The 12,311-nt window shown below is 36.8% G+C and overlaps 1 protein-coding gene across 3 annotated transcripts in view; it reads left to right on the forward strand.

Moving 5' to 3' along the window:
- PDE7A (phosphodiesterase 7A) overlaps nt 1–12,311 on the forward strand; it is a 116,043-nt gene that overhangs the window by 57,245 nt on the left and 46,487 nt on the right. For all 3 annotated transcript variants that reach the window (XM_072804432.1, XM_072804434.1, XM_072804433.1), the window contains exon 3: nt 1,794–1,877. In XM_072804432.1, the coding sequence (XP_072660533.1) occupies nt 1,794–1,877 (84 nt within the window). The remainder of the gene's footprint in view (nt 1–1,793; nt 1,878–12,311) is intronic.

A 12,311-nucleotide genomic window follows, 5' to 3' on the forward strand; every position in this document is an offset into this window, starting at 1 on the left:
GTTTATTTGACAGAGTACAAGCAGGGGGGAGCAGCAGAGGAAGAGGGAGAAGCAGGCTCCCAACTGAGCAGGGAGCCCAGGATCATGATCTGGGCTGAAGACAGATGCTTAACTGACTGAGCCACCCAGGCCTCCTCCATAGAATGAAATTCTTATTTGTATATTATTTGTCTCCATGAAATGATAAGCTTCGTGCAGACAGGGACTTTATGTGTCTTGTTCATTGCTGTATTTGCAGTGCCTGATGTGTAGTGGGTGTTCAGTAAGAATTTGTTGCAGGGAAAAGGAAACCCCACATGAGAGAGTTGATAAATCATTGTGGAATGACACCATGAAGGAGATGATGGCTTGCCTTAGAGAAACAAAATGTGAGCAAGAAGGCCTTGCAGAATTCAGGGGCACAGGGGCAGGGACTGAAGACCTAAAGGTTATGAACTTGGAGGCTCTGAGAGTATAGTGGGGAAAGTGCTGTCTTTGGAGTCCAAAGAGCTAGGTTTAAATCCTGACTCACCCTTTACACTAGCTTCGTGGCACAGGCAGGCTACTTAACTTCTCAAAGTCTCTGATTCTTCATCTGTAAAATGGGGACTAAGATTCCTACCTCTCAGAGTTGCTTAGAGAGTTAAATAAAATAGTGCCTATAAGACACAAAAAGAATGTCTAGTACATGGTTATGGTGGTTATTTTGTTGTGTAGAGAAGTGATCTGAAAGTCATATGAATACATGTAGAAACAATACTGAGCTTATAAAGGCCAAAGTTTAAGACCCAACTGAAGGCCGTGTGTGTGTGTGTGTGTGTGTGTGTGTATACACACCCCCACACACACCCACACACACACAAAATCAGTGAGAAAAGAGAAGATCAATCAAATTGAACATTTAAGGCACAATCTTTTAACATTTTATTTTTCTGTACATTTATAAACATTTTTTTAATTTTTTAATATATTTTTAAAAAATATTTATTTATTTATGATAGCCAGAGAGAGAGAGAGAGAGAGAGAGAGGCAGAGACACAGGCAGAGGGAGAAGCAGGCTCCATGCACCGGGAGATTCGATCGTGGGATTCGATCGTGGGTCTCCAGGATCGCGCCCTGGGCCAAAGGCAGGCGCCAAACCGCTGCGCCACCCAGGGATCCCACGTTTATAAAATTGTGCTTGAGAATGGGTCATGTAATTTCTTTCATATTTCTGACAGTATGGTGCTAGGCACAGGGTAGACCCTTAATATCTTCCTCTCTGGATTTTAGTTTTGTGCTGAGGATTTTTTTTAACTAAATGTGAATATTAGATATTAGGTTGGAGGAACACCTGGGTGGCTCAGTGGTTAAGCATCTGCTTTTGGCTCAGGTTGTGATCTGGAGGTCCTGGGATTGAGTCCCACATTGGGCTCCCCACAGGAAGTCTGCTCCTCCGTCAGCCTATGTCTCTGCCTCTCTCTCTGTGTCTCTCATTTTTTTTTCTCTTAAAAAAAAAAAGATATTAGTTTGGATTGTCATATATTTGTCATGTTTCTGAATGCTAACTTTAAAAGTTAGATTGTAATTATTGTTATTATTATTATTATTATTATAGAGGTAGATTTAAAAAAAGCTTATCTAGCCTAACAATTCAGTACTGAAAATTTATAAATCCCTTCAAATAAATTAGCTCTTAACTACTTATTCCATATATATATCATTAGTGAACCAGTACTTATGAGTATGATACCATTAAACCTTCATTGCTTATGGGAGCTTCTTCCCAAAATGGCAGCCTTCTAAGCTTATGTTTTATACTTCATTTTGTCCAGGAGATGTACGCGTAAGGAGTCGAGCAGGATTTGAATCAGAAAGAAGAGGTTCTCATCCATATATTGATTTTCGTATTTTTCATGGTAAGTGTTGGCATATACAGTATTTCTCTTAGGCTTTTGGTAACCTTCAGATTTTTAGAAAAATACAAAGGAAAAAGAAAAAAGTTATGTTTGAAATGTTTTAAAAACATTGGGTCATGATAAATGACACATTATTTTAGATAATGTTAGTAAATGCTTAGAGGCAATTAGAATTGTAAAGTATAAAATATGAAAGCTGATACAATTTTTCTTCTCCTTTCCAATTGAAATGTGACATTACTTTGGTACATTTTTTCTCTTCCTGATACATATATGTGCAAAATGTTTAAAGTTGTTGTATTCCATGTGTTTTGTCTTCACTACTCTAGATAAAATGTTTTTGTGCAAATGACATAAGAGATTTTCATAGTTAAAAAGGTGTATCTTGGCTTATTTGAAAATATACCACCACCTTTAAAGATATTTCATAGAATGCATATTTTGAAAACAAACATTGTGTGAGTTTGGCCCATAAAGGAGAAAATGGGAAAAAGAGAACTTAAACAGTAAGCACATTACCTGTTTTTGGAGGAGCACCACTTTTGGTAATGTTGGATAAATCATTTGGATTAACACTCCAGTTTAAAAAAACTAGAAAGACTGGACAAAATATGGAAAACATGTATTTGAGTATATCAGAATGCTGTTAAGGCAGAGATGAACCTGGTATTTGGGCTACTTTCCCCCTTAGTAGCATCTGCTGATTCTGGGAAAGATGGATGAAAGCTGAGCAGAATTTCTGATGGACACTTAAAATTAGAAAAACAAAAATAGCTGTTGATACCCCACCAAAGTTGGGGCACTGGTCCTGGTAAACCTTCTGTGCTCTAATTGGAACCCCAAAGTTCTTTACCTTAGGAAATCCTCGCTGTAAAACGTCTCAATCAGTGATTAGATCAAGATGATCTGTACCTTCAGAACCTCTAGCGACGTACTTGAAGTAAATGTTAATCCTCTTTGAAGAAAGGTAGTAACATTACCCTAAGTCTCAAATCACCTCTAAATTTTTCATATGCATATTAAGCACTGAATTAAAAATAAAAAAGGCAGGGAACCCAGGTGGCTCAGTGGTTTAGCGCGCCACCTTTGGCCCAGGGCGTGATCCTGAAGACCCGGATGGAGTCCCATGTCGGGCTCCCTGCATGGAGCCTGCTTCTCCCTCTGCCTGTGTCTCTGCCTCTCTCTCTTGCTCTCTGTGTGTCTCTCATGACTAAATAAATAAAATCTTTAAAAAATAAAAAAAAGGCGAAAGGAGATAAGAGTGTGATCAAAAATGAAAAGGAAACAACAGTAGAAACAGCCACAGGAAATTCTAATGATGGAATTATTTTACGTGAGCTTCAAAATAACATAATTATGCTGATGGAGGAAAAAAGACAGGATTGAAAATTTCAGTAGAGGACTGCAAATTGTAAAAAAAAATTTTTTTTTAAAGTCAAATGAATACTTAAGACTAAAAATAACATACTTTAATAAGAACTCATTGGCGTTGGTTTTAACAGCAAATAAGACCAAAATACAGAGAGAATTAGTGGATTAGAACATTAGGTCATAAGGAAACAATTTAGAATGAAACACAATGAAGCAAGAGGTAGAAAATACAGAAAAGACATGTGGAATGTGTTCCAGTTATCTATTGCTCTGTATCTGTCAAGAATTGTGAAGAATCTAAGATTTTACGTATAAATTAACAAGTTAGCCTGTTACTGCATCTTGGATGCTGGCAGAAGAGAGAAAGCTCCTGGGAAAGACATAGAGGACTTTATTATTCATGGCACAGCCAGCAACTTGAATGTATATTGTGTCAATTCTTCTAGCCCCACACATCCACAGTGGCAACGTAGAGGATTTTATGTGGATACTATGCACACAGTGGATTTGTGTTATATCAGGGAGCTTGGGGAACATACTGCTATTTGTTCCAGCAAAAGATGTACTTATCCTTCCAGGTTGCTAGCTGCAAACACAACCCTGAGAAATGGCCCAGGTAAGGATTGGTCGGGGCTTGGCATTCTTGGCACACCCAACCAGAACATGCAGGGACACTCAGGAGTGTCCACTATGAAGGATTACCTCTTCCAATAGTGACAAATGACTCCAAAACATACTGGCATAAAACAACTGTTTTTTATGTTCATGATTCTGAGGGTCAGGATTTAGTTAGTATATCAGGTTTGATTTGCCTGTGTCCCACAATGTTCTGATCTTCAACAGGGGTGGCTCCACTAGGTCCATATGTCTGGGACCTTGCTTCTTCTCCACATGTCCTCCTCTGGGGCTGGAACATCTAAGATGACCTCTGCGCTCTTATATCTGGTGCCAGGGTAGGGTGGCTGGAATTTCTGGAGCTGGCCAACGTTTTTCTTACCATAAATGGCAGTCTTAGGGTAGTTGGACTTCTTCCATGGCAGCTGCTGCCTTCCCCTAGAGCAAGCATTCCAAGAGAGGAAGTATGGGAACACCTGGTCTCTGACGACGAGGGCATGGACACTGTCACAGCATCACATTTTCATATTCTGATGATGAGCTGTGTCACATAGCTTGTCCAGATTCATGCAAGAGGACATTGATCCCACTTGTCAAAGGGAGTAAGGTAAAAAAAAAAATTTTTTTTAATTTATTCATGAGAGAGACAGAGAGAGTGAGAGGCAGAGACATAGGCAGAGGGAGAAGCAGGCTCCCTGCAGGGAGCCTGATGTGGGACTTGATCCTAGGACCCCAGGATCATGATCTGAACCAAAGGCAGATGCTCAATAACTGAGTCACCCAGGCATGCCTGGTCAAAAAAATGTTTAATCTTCTATCCTTAATCTGGCACAAAATGTGTTGAAAGTCATTAGGGTCCCAGGAAAGGAATGGGAAATTATAGCAGAAGTAGTCCTTGGAAAGATAATACCAAGATATCTCTAAAGCTTAATAAAGCACATTAAGGTACAGATTCAAGAAGCATTATGAATCTTAAGTACAGAAGCATTAAAAGAAAATCACAATATATTAGCAATATAATAAAACTGAAAACTGAAATCAGAAAGGATTTTTTTTTTTGAAACAAAATAAATGAGGAAAGGAGTGGGGTAAAGGGAGTCCAACCAAGAAACAGACTTTTAATTCTGGAGAACAATCTGATGATTACCAGAGGGGGAAGTGGGTGGGGAAATGGGTGAAACAGGTGATGGGGTTCAAGGAGGGCACTTACTGTGATGAGCACCAGGTGACGTATGGAAGTGTTGAATCACTATATTGTACACTTGAAACTAATATTATATGGTATGTTAACTAACGAATTTAAGTAAAAACTTAAAAATATATGGGGCATTCTAAACATGAGAATAAACTCTTTTCTAAAATGGAAAAGTAAAATAAATAAATTAATTTTTAAAAGTAGTGAGAAAGAAAATTACCTTCAAAGAAACAGCTATAAGATTGCCAGAAACAGATTCTATTTTGTTTTCTACAGAAACTAAGAAGCTAGAAGATAAAGGGAAAGATAGGTTCAAAGTGATGGAAAAAAATAAATGTCAAACTAAAATTTCACCCATAAACTCTTCTAGAGGAGAAAAGGAAAGGACTTCACAACTTACTGTGTAAAGCCAGCATAATCTTGATATAAAACTTGACAAGGATATTACAAGAATAGAAAATTATAGCCACTATCACTCACAAATATAGAGGAAACATCCTAAGTAACATACTATCAAATCTGCCATTTATAGGAAAAAATATATTTTGACCCAATTTCTGTTTTCCCAGAAATGTAAGATTGGCTTAACATTAAAAAACCAGTCATTGTAATTCACCATATTAATAGAAAAAGGAAAAAATAGAATAAAGGAGAAAAGTCATGGAAAGACCAATATATAAAGGTACCGTTTATCACCTTTCTTATTCAGTACTTTTTTTGGAGTTTAGCCAGTATAGTAATTCAAAGAAAAGAAACAAGATAAAAGGATTGAGAAAGAAGTGTCATTATATATGGATGATGTGATTGTGTACTAAGAAAACTATGAGGAGTAGCAAATGAATTTAGCAAGTTTGCTTGGTTTTATTTTCTATAAAGCAGAATTGACAGAAATTGAAATAACATAATTTAAATTTACATCAATGAAAGATGAAATACATAAGCATCAGTCTAATAAAAGATGTGTAGGACTCTGCATAGAAAACTACATAGAGGAAAAAAAAAAGAAAGAAAGAAAACTGCAAAAAAAAAAAAAAAAAAGAAAGAAAACTGCATAGAGGAACACCTGAGTGGCTCAGTGGTCGAGTGTCTGCCATTGGCTCAGGTCGTGATCCTGGGGTCCCACATCGGGCTCCCCATGGAGAGCCTGCTTCTCCCTCTGCCTATGTCTCTGTGTGTGTGTGTGTATGTGTGTGTCTCATGCATAAATAAAGTCTTAAAAAAAAAAAAGAAAACTGCATAGAAAAAAAGATACTACAGAGGAAAAGAAGACCTAAACAAATGGGAATACATACTATTGTTCATAGATTGGAAGATTCAATATTTTAAAGATGTTAGTTTCTCTTGAATTGACCTATAGGTTTAATGAAATCACAAAAAAAGTCCAAGCATTTTTTTTTCTCCCTTTGGTAGAATTGAGATGCTGATTGTAGAACCTATATAAAAATTGAAAAAGCCCAGGGGTTGCCTGGCTGGCTCAATGGAGCACGTGACCCTTGATCTCAAGGTTGTGAGTTCGATCTTTGTGTTGAGTGCAGAAATCACTTTTAAAAAAACTAAAGAAAGGAAGGAAGAAAGAAAAGAACCCAAATTAGTCAAGACAATCAGAAAAATAGGAACCATATTATAGAAATTACTCTTCCCAGAGGTGCCTGGGTGGTTCATTTGGTTAAGTGTCTGGTGTGACTCTTGACCTCAGCTCAGGTCTTGATCTCAGTCAGGGTCATGAGTTCAAGGCCCATGCTGAGCGTGGAGCCTACTTTAAAAAAAAAAGTTACTCTCAAATATAAAGACTTACCATAAACTATAGTTATAATTTTGAATTAGAGTGATACTGGATCAAAGCCTGACAAATAGGATAATAAAACATTGTAAAGTTCAGAAACAGATTCACACATATTGTGGGTGTTTGATTTGTGACAAATATGGTAATGCATTATGGAAAAGATTATCTTCTAAATAAATGGTGCTGAATCAGTTGGCTACCTATGCAGAGAAAAAAATGAATCTTGACCTTTAGTAGTAAAAAAATCAAATTTGGGTATATTTAATGTTCCAAATTATACTGGTAAGTCAGATAAGATGAGGAATAAGAATTGATTTTTTGATGAGGTGGTTATGGGGAAAGCCTGATTATTGAATGAATATAAGCGAGAACAAGGAGATAGATATAGCAAGTACAGACAACTTAAAGACTTTCAATGCAAAGAAGAGAGGCAGCTGATAGGGCTAGAAGGATCACTAAAGCTGGCAATTAATAACCAATTAAGTTCTGATATAAGTACTTCTTTTTTTTTTAAATTTTTATTTATTTATGATAGTCACACAGAGAGAGAGAGAGAGAGAGAGAGAGGCAGAGACAAAGGCAGAGGGACAAGCAGGCTCCATGCACCGGGAGCCCGACGTGGGATTCAAACCCAGGTCTCCAGGATCGCGCCCTGGGCCAAAGGCAGGCGCCAAACCGCTGCGCCACCCAGGGATCCCTGATATAAGTACTTCTTGAGTCAAAGAGGAGATGGAAACTGATTTTGAAGACTTTTATTTTTTTTCTTAAGATTTTATTTATTCATGAGAGACACGGGGCAGGCGGGGGGTTGGGGTTGCTGGTGGCAGAGACACAGGCAGAGGGAGAAGCAGGCTCCATGCAGGGAGCCTGACATGGGACTCATCCCAGGTCTCCAGGATCAGGCCTTGGGCTGAAGGGTGACGCTAAACGCTGAGCCACCCAGGCTGCCCAATTTTGCAGACTTTTAAAAAGTGATGAATAAAGATTACATATAAAAACCTGTGAAAATTCAAGTGAAATCTGGTTAAAACAGTGATACAGGAAAATTCATAGCATTAAAAATACCTATGTTAATAAATAGGAAAAAATGAAATAAGTGAATTAAATAGTCAAGTTCAAGAAGAAAAAGAATAAGAAAGTATACCTAAGAAAAGATGAAGGTAGCAATTAGTGAAGATAAAAAACAGAAATTAATGAGTTTAAAAAACAAAATAAAAATAAACTAAGAACTGGTTCTTTACAACAAAATAGATAAACTGCTGGCTGACTTAATCAGTGATTAAATTAAGCTAAGTTGAATACTTAAAAACTAAGGAGGAGTGGGAGATTCTCATAGGAACAAGGGAAATTAAAGAATAAAAATAGACTACTTATTCTTATTAATTTTTTGTTTATGAAAATGTTTTTAAATAGAAGTGTTATTTATGTTAACATGGGTCTATTATATTTTTAACAAAACTTTATTTTCTAGAGCATTCTTAGGTTGAGAGTAAAATTAAGAGGAAGTACAAGGATATCTCCATATCCCCATACCACAAATGCATAGCCTCTTCTATTATCAACATCACCAAGCAGTGGGATATATTTGTTACAATTGGTGAACCTACATTGACAATTCATAATCCCCAAAGTCTATAGTTTACATTAGGGTTCATTCCAAGTGTTGTACATTCTGTGGGTTTGGACAGAGTATTTTCACTGCCCTAAAAATCCTTTGTGCTCCACCTCTTCATCCCTTCATAGCTTTTTGCCTTTTCCAGAATATCATATGGTTAGAATCATACTGTCGGTAGCTTTTTCAGATTGGCTTCTTTCACATGGATAATATGCATTTTAGATTACTCCTTATCTTTTCATGACTTGATAACTCATTTCTCTTTAGCACTAAATAATATTCCATTGTCTGAATGTACCACAGCTTATTTATCCTTTTACCTAGTGAAGGACATCTTGGTTGCTTCCAGGTTTTGGCACTTATGAATAAAGCTGCTACAAACATCCATGTGCAGGTTTTTGTGTGGATGTAAGTTTTTTACTTCTTTGGGTAAATACCAAGGAGTGTGATTGCTGGATTATATGGCAGAAAGTATGTTTGGTTTTGTCAGAAACTACCAAACTGTCTTCCAAAGTGGCTGTACCATTTTGTATGAGGAATGAGGGGGGAATTTCTGTTACTCCACATTCACATCAACATTTGGTATGGTGAGTATTTTGGATTTTAGCCATCCTAATCAGTATGTAGTGGTATCTTGTTTTAATTTGAAATTCCCTGTGGATCATCTTTTCATATGCTTATTTGCCATCTGTGTATCTTCTTTGATGAGGTATCTGCTAAGGTTTTAGCCTATTTTTTAATCAAATTGTTTTCTTATAGAATTTTGAGTTATTTGGGCACTTTGGATAATAGTCCTTTATCAGATGTGACGTTTGCAAATATCTTCTTCCATTCTGTGGCTCGTCTTCTCATTCTTTTGACTCACTATCTTTTGCAGAGCAGAAGTTTTTAATTTTAATGAAGTTCATCTAAAACCATTTTCTTTCACGGATCATACATGTCTTTGGTGTGATTTCTTTCTTTTTTTTTTTTTTTTTTTAAAGATTTTATTTATTTATTCATGAGACACACAAAGAGAGAGGCAGAGACAGAGGCAGAGGGAAAAGCAGGTTCCATGCAGGGAGCCCAACATGGGACTTGATCCGGGGACTGCAGGATCACACCCTGAGCTGAAGGCAGATGCCCAACCATTGAGCCACACAGGCGCCCCTTTAGTGTGATTTCTGAAAAGGCATTTTCTTCTCTGGGTTGTCTAGATTTTCTCCGGTGTTATCTTCTAGGAGTACTGTGGTTTTGTATTTTATATTTATGTCTATGATCCATTTTGAATTAGTTTAGGTCTATGATCCATTTGAATTTTTTGCATGTGGATGTCCAGTTGTTCCAGCACGTTTTGTTTAAGAGACTATCTTTGCTCCAATGTATTGACTGTGCTCCTTTGTCAATGATCACTTAGCTATATTTATGTGGGTTTATTTCTGGGCTTTCTGCTTTGTTTTACTGATCTATTGGTCTCTTCTTTTGCCAGTACCATACTGTCTTGATTTTTGTAGCTTTATAGTAAATCTGGAAGTCGGGTCGTATCAGTCTTCCAACTTAGTTTTTCTCCTTCAATAATGACTTGGCTAGCCTGGGTCTTTTGCCTCTCAGTGTAAACCTTATAATCAACTTGTTGATATCCATAAGGTAACTTACTGGGATTTTGATTGGGATTGCATTGAAACCGTGGATCAAGTTGGAAAGAACTGACATCTTGACGATACTGAATCTTCCTATCCATGAACATGGAATATCTCTTATTTAGTTCTTTTTTGATTTCTTTCATCCCAGTTTTATAGTTTTCTTCATATAGGTCTTATACATATTTTATTAAATTTATATCCAAGTATTTCACTTTAGAGGGTGCTAACATAAATGATATTTTGTTTTTAATTTCAAATACCATTGTTTATTTCTGGTATATAGGGAAGCAATTAACTTTTCTTTATTAACCTGTATCCTGCAATCTTGCTATACTAATTGTTTAAATTAGTTTTAGGAGGGCTTTTTGTTTATTCTTTTAGATTATCTGTACAGACAATCATGTCATCTGTGAGCAAAGAAAGTTTTGTTTTTTCCCTTCTATTCTGCATGTTTTCTTTTCTTTCTTACTGCATTAGCTAGGACTTCTAACATGATGTTAAAAAGAATGGTGAGAGGGACCTTCTACCTAATTGTAGTGGGAAACTTTCAAGTTTCTTATTAAGTATTTTCCTTGTGGGGTTTTTGTAGACATTCTTTATCAACTTTAAGAACATTCCCTATATTCCTAGTTTACTGCGAATATTTATCATGCATGGGTGTTGGGTTTTGACAAGTGCCTTTTCTGTGTTTATTGGTATGATCATTTTTTTTTTAAGTCTGTTGACTTGTTGGATTACATTAATTGATTTTTTAATGTTGTACCAGCCCTGCATACCTGGGACAAATCCCACATGGTTTTAGTGTATAATTCTTAATACTTTTTTGGGATTTGATTTGCTAATATTGTGAGGATTTTTGCACCTGTATGCATAAGAGATACTGGTCTGTAGTCATCTTTCTTAGAACATCTGTGCCTGGTCTTAGTATTAATGTTGGCCTCAGAGTGAATTAGAAGTATTCCTTTCCTCTGTTTCAGTCTTCTGAAAGAGATTGTGAAGAATTGGTAGAATTTCTTCTTTAAGGGTTCAGCAGAATTTACCAGTGAACCCATCTGGGCCTGATGTTTTCTGTTTTGGAAAGTTATTAATTATTGATTCCATTTCTTAAATATAGGCCTATTCAGATTGTCTGTTTATTCTTGGGCGAGTTTTGGCAGACATTTACTGTGAGAACCTAGTCAGACCACTGGAAGTAAATCTCACAAAATATTAGACTTCCCCACAACTCGGTTTCAGACTTCTCCACACTGAGCTTTCAGAAATTTATCAGTTTGGGATGCCTGGGTGGCTCAGCGGTTTGAGCATCTACCTTTGGTTCAGGGTGTGACCCCGGGTCCAGGGATCGAGTCCCTCATCGGGACCTTCAGAGGGAGCCTGCTTCTCTCTCTGTGCCTCTGCCTCTCTGTGTGTCTCTCATGAATAAATAAATAAAATCTTAAAAAAAAAGAAATTTATTAGTTATAGTTCAGATATCCCTACCCTGGTACTAATTCCCAAGGAGGTTTCTGTTTGTGTCTGTGCTCCAATAAAGTTATTCTCTCTAATCATCTGTTGGTCTCTCCAGTCTTGAGGGCAGTGGTTTGCACCATGTCCTCACCTCTTTTATGGATCCTAGAAGAGTTGTTGATTTTTCAGTCTGTTCAGCTTTTTACTATTGTTAGTGGCAGCTTCCAAACTTCTTATATGTGGATACAGAAACTGGAAGTTCTCTTATGCTATTTTGAAGTGAAATGACAAATAAGTATTTACAGATTTTGTTTTAATTTCCATCATGGTAAATATCAGTAGCTGTAACTCACATAAACTAAAAGTTCTTTGGGGCATTCAGTAATTTTAAAAGTGTGAAGTAGTTGTGAAAATCAGCATGTTTGAGAAAGTTGCACAAGAGTTAACCTCTCTAAAATCGTGAGGTCTAGACATTTCACAAGCAGTTTCTTCTGGATTTTAAGAAGCAAGTATACTCTTACTATAAATGTCTGTAAAAAAAAAAAAGTTCAAAAAAATATTAGCAGAAGGATTCCAACAGCATAAAAGAACAATAATCCAGCCTTAGTGGGCTTATTTTAGAGAGGAACGCAAGCATGACTTAATACCTAGGTTTGACGGGCTCTTTTGTAGCAATATATTTATAACATTGGTTGCTTCTTAGGAGGAAATGAGTGGCTTGAGAAAAAGACAAAGGCATTTTTTGTTGTAGGCCCTTTTGAATTATTGATCCATTGAATGTATTATC

Source organism: Canis lupus, chromosome 28 (genome assembly GCF_048164855.1).
Source record: "Canis lupus baileyi chromosome 28, mCanLup2.hap1, whole genome shotgun sequence".
NCBI lineage: Eukaryota > Metazoa > Chordata > Mammalia > Carnivora > Canidae > Canis > Canis lupus.